The 15227-nt window shown below is 43.9% G+C and overlaps 1 protein-coding gene across 6 annotated transcripts in view; it reads left to right on the top strand.

The window, feature by feature from the left end:
* SEC31A (SEC31 homolog A, COPII component) overlaps nucleotides 1–15227 on the top strand; it is a 73772-nt gene that overhangs the window by 5214 nt on the left and 53331 nt on the right. For 5 of the 6 annotated variants that reach the window (XM_087724032.1, XM_087724029.1, XM_087724027.1 and 2 more), the window contains exons 2-8: nucleotides 3043–3125; nucleotides 4720–4843; nucleotides 8071–8269; nucleotides 9057–9152; nucleotides 11512–11652; nucleotides 14205–14347; nucleotides 14883–14982. In XM_087724032.1, the coding sequence (XP_087580158.1) occupies nucleotides 3047–3125; nucleotides 4720–4843; nucleotides 8071–8269; nucleotides 9057–9152; nucleotides 11512–11652; nucleotides 14205–14347; nucleotides 14883–14982 (882 nt within the window). In that variant the 5' untranslated portion in view covers nucleotides 3043–3046. The remainder of the gene's footprint in view (nucleotides 1–3042; nucleotides 3126–4719; nucleotides 4844–8070; nucleotides 8270–9056; nucleotides 9153–11511; nucleotides 11653–14204; nucleotides 14348–14882; nucleotides 14983–15227) is intronic. The other variant, XM_087724028.1, reaches the window with a different exon arrangement.

Below are 15227 nucleotides of genomic sequence, written 5' to 3'. Positions count from 1 at the left end.
GGGGGCGCTGCTCATCTCTATTTCCTAGCCGAGGGAGCTCAGCATTGTCCAAGAGGCTTCCGTGATCATGATATAACTATATGCCGAAATGCATGGAACGTTGTTACATTTTCACCGAAGTGATACTTATTTATCTACTTGCATTTACATGCATTTGTACTGCTAGGTTGGCAGGAGCTGGGGCAAGAATGGGAATTTACACTGTGATGTGATTCTTGAGGCCCAGAACTGCTGACTTTCCAATCGACAAGCCCAGCATTTTAACCACTAGGCCACCACACCCATAGTTGAACTGTAGAATCATAGAATTGATTAAAGGCCATGTTGGAAAGTGTTTAGTTCAACCCACTGCAGGAATGCACTATGGTAGTATCCCCAGGAAAGGGCCATCCAGTTTCTCTTTAAACAGGTCCTTCTAAGCCAATATCATCATTTGCTGAGCACCCTTTCCATTGTCAAAATTCTTCCTAAATATCTTAACTAAAATTGTTTTGTTTTGTAAACTTGTTGCGCAAGTCCGGTCGGTGTCTTCCATTGCTGCGGATTTTTGATAGATCTTCTATGTTCTATGTAAGTTATTGCATCAGAAAAAAATTAGATAAATACAAGAGAGGATCCTACAAAATAGTTCCTCAACAGTAATCCATACATATGACCAACATAGAATAGATTAACACAAAGATTAACATCAGACTAACAATCAAGAAGTAAACAATACCCCAGTCGAGGAACTAACAGTAAACAGCCCAACCAAAAACCACCAAGAACTCTCTCACCAAGACTAACAGAGCAAGCTACTAGAATCGTGATACCGAACCTATGGCACATATGCCACAGGTGGCATGCAGAGCCCTATCTGTGGGCATGGCAGCCGTCTCCGCAGCCCAGCTCTACTGTGCATGTGCACGCCTCCCACCAACCAGCTGGTCTTTGGGTCTCTGCCACGCATGCGTGGGGCGCATGTGTCGGACTCTTGCGTGCATGTGCAGGGCGTGGTGCATGTGCGGGTGTGTGTGCTCCCATTGCATTTGAGGGGTTCACGCAAGTACGTGTGCCTCTGTGCCCCGTTTAGGGCCTGGAAAAGCCGCCTGCACCAACCTGGAAGCTAAAAATGTGTGAGGGCGGCTGGGCGCATGCACGGGGGGACATGCACACGCGTGCGGGCAGGGCGCATGTGTGAGGGGCGCTCACATTGCATTTTGGGGTTTCACGCACCTTGGGCACTCAGCACCAAAAAGGTTAGCCATCCCTGTACTAGAATATAAACTGAGAGCAAACCCCATTCTTTACTACGTTACCTAGTTTGGAAACAACCAAGCTCAGAGAGCACCAAGGACTCCTTATTTCAACCCTGAGCTAAAATATTCTCCTTTATCGACACTTGTATTAAAATAAATTTTATAAAGAAAGATCCTTGGTGCTCTCTGTTATATAGATATTTTTTTGTTTGGGACTGCTGGATCTTTAAGTTTACTTAGGATGTTTTGGAGGGTTTTAGTTGGTTTGTGTGTGTTACGATGATTCTATGTGGTTGTAATAGTTTTTGGGTGGTTTCTGAGTTTTTAACCCTGCCATCTCAGCTCAGGAAATCTGGGAGTTGAAGTCCACAGGTTGTGAAGGGACCATAATTGCCCACCCCTGGTGTATATTATGCCCCTGACTGAAGTATCTCTGGTTAATCTTCTTCCAGGGCCTTCTAATCACCTTCTTAACAATGTTTCCCCCAAAAGGGAAACCTTGAAGGCTGGATGAAAATAATCCAGAATCTTTGGCTTTAGCAACGTCTTCTTAAATAAGGAGCATACTAAAGGTGATAGTTGAAACCATCTCTTCACTCAGGAATGAACTCACTTCATCATGAGTTGTACTTTGTTGCACACTGACCTGGCAAAAGAGCAGATATTTTATTTTTGGGTAATTTTTAGATTCCAAGTGGAAGATAAAAGGAGAGTAAACAAGGCCTCTTTTCTAGCACACAGAGTCAAACAATTCTGTGAGAGATGCGTCATAACACTTATAATTATCTCAATCTTTTTTTTTTGTTAACTCAAACCCTATTTAGATTTTCACAGTGCTTGAGAGCAAATATAATAAGAGTGCCACAACGCTAAGGACAAAGCATTGACTAACCGGCTACTTCACCCTAGGAGGATCAAATATTGGGCTTTATATATTTTTTTATTTTGATTTGGAAGCGTAATGCACCATACTCTACATAGAAACCCAGTTTGGAAATCTAATCTTGAGAAAGATCCAGGCTACAGCAGCTTTTCAGAGTGGAGCAGCAGGCATATAAATTCAATAAACAAATAAAGAGAAGACTTGTCATTTGATACTTGTTTTAGCAACAAATAACTTTTGAGTAAGAGAGGGAAGGAGAGGGAAGAAGAAAGAGGAAAGGAGAGGAAGATTGGGAGGGATAGGAAGAGGAGGAGAGAGGGTATGAAGGGGAAGAGTTAGAGTGGAGTAGGGGAGAGGAAGGGGAAGAAGGAAAGGGAAAGGAGTGGAGGAAAGAAGAAAGTAGAGAGGGGAGGGAAGGAGAAAAGGGAAGGAAAAAAGTAGAGTAGTGATAAAACAAAATAGGTGTATGGGATGGTAAGCAAAGTAATCCTGATTATATATTTTAATTTTTTATATGGAAAAATGAATGTTTAGAAGTGTTCAAATGTGATAAGAATCACAACTAAGAGAATATATACTTGTAAATGTGTGTATGAGACTATAAATAAAAAACTTGTTTAAAAAAATAACTCTTGAGTAGAGTCAATCTTTCTTATGTCAGTTTAAAGCAGGGTTCTTCAACTTTGGCCATCTTAAGACTTGTGGACTTCCAACTCCCAGAATTCTGGGAGTTGAAATCCACAAGTCGTAAAGTTGAATTATCTTTAAGTAAGAAAGAAATGTGAAACTGAAGGAGGAAGGGCTTTCCCGGTTATTTTCCCCTCGATGCCCTTTCTTGGGGGGGGGGGAATAAAATTAAAATTAAAATGAGTCATCTTAGTAGGATAATAGTGTTGACATTCTTTATATTCCTTTTCTCAGCAGGATGAAACTGAAAGAGGTAGACCGTACTGCCATGCAGGCATGGAGCCCTTCTCAACATCATCCCATTTACTTGGCCACAGGTAAGTTGTTGGGTCTGATTTCAGAGGATGGGTTAGGAAGGCACAACCTGACTTCCAAAATTCTTTGCAACCTCTTAAGAGCAGCTCCACTCTGAGTCATGTGACTAGGATGAGGCCTGCTTAGAATGGAGAGATGGGTAGCATCTAACCTTTGCCCAGATTCCTTCTTCAGAGGGATGCATTGGAGCAGGGATGTTAAACTCAAGGCCCGCAGGCCAGGGGTAGCCCACGGAGTGCTTAGATCTGGCCCGCAGGGCTGTCTTGGAAACGGTGAAGGACCGGCCTGCAGTGCTTCTGAAAATGGGCTCCAAAGCTCTGTTTTTGGCTGCCACCACGCAGCCCTCCCGAGCTCCATTTTTGCTGGCAGAGGGTTGCAGGCGGCCGTTGTAGCCAAAAACAGAGCTGAAGAGCCCGTTTTCTCTGGCAGAGTACTCAGGCCACCATAGGTACCCCCCCCCGACATGAGTGATGTTAAGCTGGCCACGCCTGCCTTGCCCCCTCCCCCAGGTCAAGCACAACCCTGATGCGGCCCCCAATGAAACCTAGTTTGACACCCCTGCATTGGAGGATATTTTTTCCCCTCTGTAACACACATACTTTGGAATTCAGTCTTTTGTTAACAAACTTCTTTTCCTCCTCAACAATTTTGGTCCCATTCATTTTTACTTTTGGAAAGCTATCATGTTGGTTGATGGATGGATAGTTATACAGAGCCCCGAGATATATATATATATATTTAGTGTCACAACCCCTGGTAATCCCCAATTATGGGAGGAAGGTAACAGCTTCCATTATCTGTCAGTCGGCTCGTCACAAGAGTCCATCACGACAGAAACCCAATATTTTTACTGTTGCCTTGGTTACACATTTTGTGTCAGCACAAATATAACACAGATAGATAGATAGATAGATAGATAGATAGATAGATAGATAGATAGATAGATGATAGATAGATAGATAGATAGATAGATAGATAGATAGATAGATAGATAGAGATATAGAGATTGATATATTGATATACATTGATATACATTGATATATATTGATATATATATATATTGTCTAACACTATTGGACTGGACAGATTAAAAGAAGGGACTGAATTAATTTTTTTATTCCAAACATGGGCATACTTGATAATTACTGCAGTTCAAAGTTACAATTGGCAAAAAGTTACCGTTCTTTGATTATGTGGAAAGTGGGAAAGGATGCCTAGCAAACAGAAGTATTTAGAGAAGACCATATCCATCTAATTCAGATCTTCTATTTAGCATCACATGCCCCATTTTGCATGTTGATGTCCAGTTCATCTTTTGGAGCTACTGACTCCATGAATTACTGGAGCTATTGTTCCAAAATTGAAGTAACGTTTGTTTCATGGCTTTTTCTGAATTTTGTGCTACCCAGCCAAGAGAAAAGATCCATTTATAGTTACAGTCCTGTGCACGTCCACATGGAAGAAAACCTTGCTGTGTGTGCAGATTGCAGGCTTTCTGCAGCATTTGCCTAAGGTTAAACTTGGGCCCTGAACTCCAGAGGACTCTTGGCGCTTTTTATAATATGTCAGTATTAAGTAAATGTGTGTTTCTTGCAGGTACCTCTGCTCAGCAGCTGGATGCCACTTTCAGTACCAATGCTTCCCTAGAAATATTTGAACTTGATTTGACAGACCCAGCACTGGATATGAAGTCCTGTGCCACTTTCTCCTCCCCTCATAGGTAAGTCCTGGATTCTAAAGCTTTATTTCTGCTTTTTGAGAATGTGCAGTGCACTAGAGAAAAGGAAAGGGCAGCACGTTGGCTCACTGGGCTTGTCAGCTGGAAAGCCGGCAACCCAGGTCCAAGACCTGAACTCCATGCAACAGGGTGAGCTCCCATCCTCACCTCAGCTCCTGCCAATCTAGCAGTTTGAAAACATGCAACTGCGAGTAGATAAAGGGGTACCACTTTGATGGGAAGGATGCGTCATACTGGCCACAGGACTGTGGCAATGTCGTCAAGACAGTGGCTCAGTGGCCTTGAAACAGAGATGAATACCTCCCCCTAGGATTGGCCGCAACTAATGGAGTTAAATCTGCAAGACTTCTTTACCTTTTGTTTTTTTATAGAAAGGGAAATGTCAGAATGTGGACACAGTAGTTAAGGTTGCATCAATTTCTCAGTGCTGTTGTAGCTTCAAACGGTCCTTAAAAGAATGGTTGTAGGTCGAGGACTGCCTGTATATATTTTTATGGTTTTATTGTTTTTAATGTTGTAAGCTGCCCAGAGTCGCCTTGTGGTGAGATGGGTAGGAAACAAATGTGATACATGACTACATGTTCTGTACTTGCGGGACCTGGGAGATGGGATTGGAGAAGGAAGATTCGAGAATTGGGCAACAAGTACAGGTTTCTTAGATTTCACGATGCCTAGATTTGTGTAGTAGAAAGTAAGGCTCTCTCGACCATCCCAACTTGCCAGTTAGAAAAGAAAGACTTGAAAACATTATTAGCACAAAGTACACTTACTAAAGCCAAGTGGTTACAGAAGAAGCAAAGCCAGATCTGGGATTTTTATGCACAAAGCATATGATTAACTTTTTTCTTGTTTTCACCTTATCCCCCTGCTTAACTGTGAGTGTCCAACTAGGTGCTAACAAAGTGTTTTCGGGCTGGATAATTTTGCATTCCATGGTGTGACCAGGGAGCGATCGGCGGCTTTCACGGGATGACACTATGTGTAGTTTCAATTCCTCTCATGCTGGCACCCCCTTATCCCACCCCACAATCCCCTCTCCCATTGAGTATGGCAAGATGACAGCAAGCAATGCATGGCGTATGCATTGCTTGCTCTAGCTTCATCCTCCTTTTCAGCCAGGTGGCTGCCTTCATAGGTCACACCAAGCCATACTAAGTTGATTAAGTCATTGTGGTCTTCTTGACTAGCCCGAGGCATTTGTTTAAAAATTATAGAACCTGGAATTGCCTACTGAGTGCATTTACTTAACAGGAAGAATTCTACTGATCTTTTCTCCGCTTTTGATGTCAGTTTTGACCATATCAATAAATCCTCCTCAGAATAACAAAAAGAGTTCTACTTACTTGTAAACCAGGGGTGCCAAACTCAAGGCCTGTGGGCTTAATCTGGCCCATGGGGTCCTTAGTTCTGGCCCATGGGGCCACCTTGGAAACAGTGATGGACTAGCCTGTGGTACCTCTTCCAGCGAAAATGGTGCTCCATTTTCGCTGGCACAGATTGCAGGAAGCCGTCCCAGCTGAAAACGGAGCTCGGGAGCTCATTTTTGCTGGCAGCGCTCTCGGGCCACAGGCACCGCCGACATGAGTGACATCAAGCTGGCCACGCCCACCCCAGCCCCCTGAGGTGAAACACAACCCTGATGCGGCCCTCAATGAAATCGGGTTTGACACCCCTGCCCTAACCAATATTTTACTGAAGCCTTGAACCTTGGTTATTCTGTACGTTCCCTATCCCCAGCGGCATCTTGATTTAAATACTAACAGATCAGCCTGTTCCTCTTCAAACATCTTAAAGCAAATACAAAATGCCCATTTTTTTAAAAAAAGTAAACAGATGAAAAACAGCCAGGTTGGAGGGTTCCAAGTTCCTCAACCTAATCTAAAGTTTTTTTTAGATAAAGTAGGTACCTCCATCTGCCAGTCAGTGTCGACTGGCAACTACGCGGAGGAGAGCCTTTTCAGTAGTAGCTCCGACCCTTTGGAACGATCTCCCTGTGGAGATTCGTACCCTCACCACCCTCCAGACCTTCCGCACAGCCCTCAAGATCTGGCTATCCCGTCAGGCCTGGGGTTAAAGATTATAATCCGTCCCCTCCCGAATGATGAATGAATGTTGCTTCTATTTTTAATTATGTACTGTCTTCATATGTCATTGTGTGTACTCCCCTCCCTATACGTTGTAAGCCGCCCTGAGTCCCCTCAGGGAAAAGGGCGGCCTATAAATAAATTTATCTACAATCTACAATCTACCTTGGAGTATCAATCTTGATTCCCAGCGACTGCCTAGACAAATCTCTGCCATTGTTTGGTCAATAGTTTTGGAAGTGAAGTGTCTTCTTCCTAGTCTGGGAGAAAGGGACTAACCCACTCACTCAGCTGACTTCATGTCTAAAGCAGGACCAGAACCCACAGTCTTCCTAGCTACTAGTCTGGTGCCTTAACCCACCATGTCACGGGTGTCAAACTCAATTTCACTGAGGTCTGCATCAGGGTTGTTTTTTGACTCGGGGGTGGGGGGGTGAGGTGGGTGTGGCCAGGGTGAGCATGGCCTCCTCAACATCACTTGTGGCGGTAGCGCCTGCGGCTCAGGTCTGGCAGCTAAAACGAATTCCTGAGCCCCATTTTCCACTGGGACCCTCCTGCAACCCTCTGCCAGCGAAAAAAAGGAGTTCGGGAGGGCTGCACTGGCGTGCCAGTCTTTCACTGTTTGCGGGGCGGCCCCGTGGGCCGGTTCTAAGCACCCCGTGGGACAGATCTGGCCCATGGGCCTTGAGTTTGACACTCCTGCGCTACATCACACTGGCTCTCTTTTACGTAATCATGAGCATAATTCATTCCATAACTTTGGTCGCAACCCGATTTGGTTGTGACCTGAACCTAATTTTGGAAATTTGACGCTTTAAAAAAATGGCACGGAAGGGAAAATAGACTGCCAGGGGGGGGGGGGGGAGTGAATTGTGAACCCGATTTGGTCGTGGTCAGAAGTGTTAGCGACTAGAGGTTCTACTGTAGAGGATACGATCATCCAGTCTGTTTGTTTCATGTTCCAATGAAAATTCCAATATAGGTCCCCTACTGGCAAACTCAATAGCATCACCTCTCAGAAAAACAAAACAAGGCTGATGGAAAAATATATTTCCCAATGACTTCTATCCATGTGTTCTTTTTTTTTTTTTTTTTGATCCATGTGTTCTTGATGTTGTCTTGCAGGTATCACAAATTGATCTGGAGTCCTCACAAAACATCATCCGATGAGACTCTTTCCGGAGTTCTTATTGCTGGTGGTGAAAATGGGAATATAATTTTGTATGATCCGGCTAAAATATTAGCTGGTGAAACCGAAGTCGTGATTGCTCAGAAGGACAAGCATACGGGACCTGTAAGAGCTCTGGATGTTAATCTATTCCAGGTTAGATTTTCCTTACAACTTTTCATAGTGTCTTCAAAGCATTTCAGATTGAAGTTGTTGTGGCCCACCAGCAGCCAGCAGAGCTGGCAGCAGATTCGGACAGTGAGGAGGTTGGGGAGGAACATGGGCCAGTCCTGGAGTCTGGGGAAGGCTCAGACAAGGGCTCTGTGTCGGAGGCAGAGAGGGGGCCAGGGCCGTGTGCCAGTTATCAGCTGCCTTCGGAGTCAGACATCAGTGAGGCAGACAAGCAGCTGGAGCCTGTTCCCAGTGTGCGCATGCGCAGAGTTGCTGGACAAAGGGAACAGCTAAAGAACAGGGGTCAACTTGTAAGGCCACAATGGACGATGAATGGCCCCTCCCAGAGGAAATAAAAGAGGAGCAAAAGGGGAGTGGAGTTTGCAGGAGACAATTAGTTCGCTTAATTGGTTTGTGACTCTCAAAGACTCCTTGTCAAGTTTTGCAGATATCGGCCTGGCAGCTCTCCAAGCCAGATAAGGTCTGTGACTGTAAATCCTCCCTTGGAAGACTTTGCTGGATGCGAATGAGCAGAATTCACAGGAAATTAATAAAAGGGGTTTTTGTCGGGACCAGGAGTTTACTTCATGCTCTTGGGAAGCCTTGGTCAGAACAGAACTTCCCCATTTTATCCCAAACCCTCGTGGTCACTTTTTGTCAGATGGGCATCCCTATAAATATGATAAAGGAAATAAAAACTCATGCACGTTAGCTTTCTTGAAAAAGCTGCTTTTGATGCAATTTCATTTGTAGTGCTTGCTTTGTGTTACAGACAAATCTAATAGCTTCTGGGGCAAACGAGTCAGAGATCTACATCTGGGATTTAAATAACTTTGCAACGCCAATGACACCGGGAAGCAAGACACAGGTACGAGATTCATATTACGCGTGCGAGAACTGTGAAAACCGGTTCCACCACAAAATCGCGGAGGACAAAATCGCGCTCGACGAAAGCGCGCATTTGACGTCATCACAGCGCGACGAAAACATCGCGCTGTGATCGAAAAATGTAAAAATAAAGCTAAAACCTTCCCCTAACCCCCCCAAACCTAACCCTAAACCTAACCCTTAACCTAACCCTAAATCTAACCCTAAACCTAACCGTTAACGTAACGAAAAACCTAACGCTAACCCTTAACCTAACGCTAAACCTAACGCTAACGCTCTAAACCTGACCCTAACCCTTAACCTAACCCTAACCCTAACCCTTAACCTAACCCTTACCTTTATGTGAATCGGCTTGCTTTAATTTTAATTTTATTTCAATTTTTAATTTTTTCCGTCGCGCTGTGATGACGTCACATGCGCGCTTTCGTCGAGCGCGATTTTGTCCTCCGCACTTTTGACGGGTCACGTGAAAATCATTGGATAAAAGAGGAGTGTGGTCATGGAGGTTGTGTTGCACTTAAGGATAGTTGTATTTGCCTTAGCTTTCTGGTGGTCTGTCCTATCTCTGGATTTAGGCGGCATCCAAGTTATGACTTTTCAAATAAAGAAAATACATTTGATTTCTCCTATGGTTCGTGAATGTTCTAAAACGCACAAACATTCTTAGGTGGATTATGTGATTAGGAAAATACTAGAAGGTGCAGAAATGAATAGATTGACCAGGGCTATCAAAGAGAAAGAACAAACTGATTATTATGCAATTTGGGAATCCTTTTACCGATGGTAAGAGAATAGACATAAGAATTAATAGTAAAAAAAGTTGTGTAAAATATTGAAAAAGTATTAATAGTTAATATATTTAATAGAGTTAAATAAATCGTGATGAGGATTGTTATAGTATCAGACAGGAAATTAAGCTAAGAATAGATTAAATAATGAATATGATTGTACATTTTAATTGTTGGAACAAAATATTTGTACCCAGATGACACACTGTTTAATGGAAAATGGATTGCTTATATCAAAATAAAATAGAATAGAATAACAGAGTTAGAAGGGACCTTGGAGGTCTTCTAGTCCAACCTTATACTGTTTCAGACAAATGGATATCCAACCTCTTCTTAAAAACTTCCAGTGTTGGAGCATTGACAACTTCTGGAGGCAAGCTGTTCCACTGATTAATTGTTCTCACTGTCAGGAAATTCCTCCTTAGTTCTAAGTTGCTTCTTTCCTTGATTAGTTTCCACTCATTGCTTCTTGTTCCACCCTCAGTGCTTTGGAGAATAATTTGACTCCTTCTTGTTTGTGGCAACCCCTGAGATATTGGAACACTGCTATTATGTCTCCCCTAGTCCTTCTTTCTATTAAACTAGACATACCCAGTTCCTGCAACCGTTCTTCATATGTTTTAGCCTCCAGTCCCCTAATCATCTTTGTTGCTCTTCTCTGCACTCTTTCTAGAATCTCCACATATTTTTTACATCATGGCAACCAAAACTGGATGCAGGATTCCAAGTGTGGCCTTACCAAGGCCTTATAAAGTGGTATTAACCCTTCACGTGATCTTGATTCTATCCCTCTGTTTATGCAGCCTAGAACTGTGTTGGCTTTTTTGGCAGCTGCTGCCCACGGCTGGCTCCTATTTAAATGGTTGTTCACTAGGATTCCAAGAGCCATCTCACAGTTATTACTATTGCGCAAGGTACCACATATACTGTACCTGTGCATAAAATAAATATTAAAAAACATTCTTAGGTGTTTACAGGTTATTCTAGAAAAACTGGTTAATTCCCCCCTCCCCCATGAGATACTTCTGAGTCAAAGAAGCATCATGTTCCTTAGAATAACAAATACAAAGCATTGTATTTTGGGAAGTATCCAGGTCATATGTTTGCCCTCTGAAGACGCATTGGATTCTTAATACCATCTTGTAAACATGACTTGACAGTTTTCTCCAATTGCTCTTCTGTTCCATCTACTTCCTTCTGGGCTTTCCTTGCATGAGTAGTAGGAATAGCAATAGCGCTTAGACTTACATATACCGCTTCAGAGTGCTTTTACAGCCCCTTCTAAGCAATTTACAGAGTCAGCCTAATTGCCCCCAACAATCTGGGTCCTCATTTTACTGACTTCGGAAGGAGGGAAAGCTGAGTCAACCTTGAGCCTGGTGAGATTTGAACTGCCAAATTTGCAGGCAGCCGGCAGACAGCAGAAGTAGCCCGCAGTACTGCCTTCTAGCCACTGCACCACCATAAGAGAGAAAAACATTCCTGGTGCGTAGTAAGTATTAAGCTAAGGAAGGTTGAATCCATTTCCAACCGTTTTTCCCGCCCTAACAGCCTCCTGAAGACATCAGCTGTATTGCGTGGAACAGACAAGTCCAACATATCTTGGCCTCTGCATGCCCCAGTGGTCGTGCTACCGTGTGGGATCTCAGGAAGAACGAGCCCATCATCAAAGTCAGCGACCACAGCAATCGGGTAGCTATTCCGCTGCGGCGTCGATTTTATGCCTTCAATGCAAAGGATCAGGGGGAGAAAAAAATGAATTCGGGCGAATAATTAGAAAGTTACAGGTGGTCCTCAACATACAACCGCAGTTGAGCCCCCAAAATTTATGTTCTTAAGCGAAACGTTGGTCAACTGAGTTTTGTTTTACGACCTTTCCTGCCAGGTGGGTTAAGTGAACCAGTGCAGCTGTTAATTTAGTAACACGGTCGTTAAGTGAATCTGGCTTCCCCATTGACTTGGCTTGTCAGAAAGTCATTAAAGGGGACCACATGATGGTCTTAATTGCAACCAGTTACCAAGCATCTGGATTGTGATCACATGACTACAGGGATGGTGCAATGTTGTAGGTGTCAAAAATGGTCATGAAGTCTCTTTTTTTTCCAGCACTGTTGTAACTTTGAATGGTCACCAAATGAATTGTTGTAAGTTGAGGACTACCCGTATTAGTGTCATGGAAAAACAGATCAGTAGTTTTTTAGTGTGCTCGGATTTTAAAGCTACGCCTGAAAATGTGACCAAATAATTGCATGATATAATGTTTTGGGTTGGGTTTTTTTCCTCTTCCTGATTTTTTTCTTTTTTATCCCTTTTTTCCCCTTTCCCCCCCTCAAGACTGGACTACTGCAGTGCGCTCTACATGGAGCAGCCCTTGAAGAGCATTCGGAGACTTCAGCTCGTCCAGAATGCAGCCGCGCGAGCGATTGTGGGTGCACCTCGGTACACCCACGTTACACCTATCCTCCGCGAGCTGCACTGGTTACCAATTGGTCTCCGGATACGCTTCAAGGTGCTAGTCGTCACTTATAAAGCCCTTCATGGTATTGGACCTGGGTACTTGAGAGACCGCCTGCTGCCAATTACCTCCCAAAGACCCATTAGATCGCACAGGGCAGGCCTCCTCCGGGTTCCGTCTACCAGCCAGTGTCATTTGGCTACTACCCCGGGGGAGGGCCTTCTCTGTTGCAGCTCCGGCCCTTTGAAAACTCCCCGCAGACATTCGGACCCTCACCTCTCTCCAGGCCTTCCGGAAAGCGGTTAAAACCTGACTGTGTCGGCAGGCCTGGGGTTGATGAGTTCCCTCCCCCTCTCGAATCGTGTGGCTGTTGGTTATTTTTAAATGCCTTGTATTTGTAGTTCTTGTGTTTCCCTTCCCCTCCTTGGGTTTGTGCGCCGCCCTGAGTCCCGCTGGGAATAGGGCGGCATATAAATAAAACGAAACCTAAACCCTTTTCTCCCATTTATTAAAGCAACAGCAATACATGTAAAAAATTTTAAAAGATATGTTGAATTAAAAAAAAAAAAAATTCAGTCGGCTGCTTGGCCAGATTATCATTACCTTTTGTAGGGAATAAATGCAAACTGCTATCCTTCGTCACCAATGTAAAATAACTGTTATGGAAGTAACAGTTCCATACAGTGCAGATTGCGTAATCCTTGCATTCTCCAACCTCCTCACCCTTGCCTGGTTTTTTCAGTACTTGAGACCATCCTATACATGAAGCCACATGTAGATAGAGTGTAGCATATTCATTTATGGCATGTGGCTAGGACGTACTGGCAAAGCTATGGCACACGTATCACAGGTGGCACGCAGAGCCCTTTTTGTGGCCACGTTAGCCGTCATCCCAACTCAGTTTCACCGCGCATGCGCTTGTGCCTCCCACCAGCCAGATGGTTTTCGGGTCTCTGCCACGCCTGCGTGAGACACACTTGCAAGTGGGGGGGTCACATGGGGGGGCAGGGTGCACATGGGGGTGTCATGCACACACACATGGGGGTGGGGCGCACATAGGGCACGCACGCATTGCATTATGGGCGTGAGTGCACACTTTCAGCATTCAGCGCCAAAAAGGTTAGATATAATTGGGCTAGGAGGTGTGCCTAACCCACTGGTGTCAAACTCACCACGTCACATTGTCGTCATGTGACGTTTCACGACATTTCTCCCATTTATGGAGCTGGAGTGGGCATGGCCTGCACATGACGCATTGGGCCACAGGCCACCAGCTTGAAACCCCTGGCCTAACCTCTCCATCTTACAGATTAATTTTGGGCTTGTTAAGTGTATGAGCATCTATTAGAGATTTTCACATTCTACATGTGGATTGCTGCCCTTGCAGTTGTTGCAATCAACTATACGTTGAACATGTTTTTCTAAACAAGGAAAAGTGTCATTGAAAATTACTAGGATGCTACACTAGGAAGAAAAGTCATGTACTCTTTTACAAAGAGCTTGTAAAAGAGAAGTAGTTTTCTTTTACATTTATAGGCATGGTGGCCTAGAGATGGAGCTCTTGCCCTCACAATCAGGAGGCTGTGAGATGGATCCTAGGTAGCAACAGATATTTCTCTCCCTGGCACAAAGAAAAAATACTGCTGCGAACTCCACACAGGCATCAGGAAGGGCATCTGGCCAGTAAAAGCTTAGCTCCATTCGGTCACCTCAACTCCACCCCAATGCAAAGGATTACAGGGTGGTTGTTGTTGTTGTTTTTAAATGAACATTATTTATACCATTTCAGATGCATTGCTCAGGGCTGGAATGGCACCCGGAGGTTGCTACGCAAATGGTTCTGGCGTCAGAAGATGACCGGCTACCTGTAATCCAGATATGGGATCTCAGATTTGCATCTTCTCCTCTTCGTGTTCTTGAGAACCATGCAAGGTGCATAAAATACAGCTTTGATGTGTGTGTGTTTGGGGGGGGGGGTAGAAAGACTGGTGGAGATGTTACAGTAGGGGTGTCCAAACTTGGAAACTTTAAGACTTGTGGCTAGCTGGGGAATTCTGGGAGTTGAAGTCCACAAGTCTTAAAAGTTCCCAAGTTTGGACACACCTGTGTTACAGCAAAATATATGGACAGATTTTCATGCAAAGACGTTGGCAAAACAATGATTAAATCACGCTGGGGAAAAAAAACGTATAGGATTTGAAGCAGATGATTGGAGATACACATTTTTGATCAGCATTCAGAATAAGATTTTATTTTATTTGAGGCAAAAGGAAAAAAAGGGGGGGACTTTTAAGCATTTCGGTTGATTGTTTTTCAGTTTGGTTAATGATAATAGCCCTTTTATTTTAATCATTTCCTCTTTTTCAAATGTTAATGTCCCATTGATCTCAGTTCACATATTTGCAATGTTTGGCTAGTTTGATAAGCTTTTAAATTTTATTTTTTTATTTTTTTATTTTTTACACAGAGGTATTTTGACTATTGCTTGGAGTATGGCAGATCCTGAACTCCTGCTGAGCTGTGGCAAAGATTCTAAAATCCTTTGTTCCAATCCAAACACAGGAGAGGTATTTGCATTTAAGTAATATTTAAACTTTAGAAATTAAAAAAAATGTCAGTATATACCAGTGATGGCTAACCTTTTTGCTGTCACATGCTAAAAGCACCTCCGCACGGGCATGCCCATAATGCAATGCGGGCATGACCCCCTCCCCCAATGTTCCCCCACGCATGCTTGCGCGACCCTGCACGCTCCCCCTGCCTTCCTGCACATGCACGGACAAACTCTCCCCCGTGCTGCCATTTTGGCCTC

The sequence above is a fragment of the Thamnophis sirtalis genome, unplaced genomic scaffold, assembly GCF_051295495.1.
Source record: "Thamnophis sirtalis isolate CommonGarterSnake01/CBP01778 unplaced genomic scaffold, rThaSir2_p1.2 scaffold_10, whole genome shotgun sequence".
Taxonomy (NCBI): domain Eukaryota; kingdom Metazoa; phylum Chordata; class Lepidosauria; order Squamata; family Natricidae; genus Thamnophis; species Thamnophis sirtalis.
The sequence above is the reverse complement of the archived record's forward strand: the minus strand, read 5'-3'. Positions and strand labels throughout refer to the sequence as shown.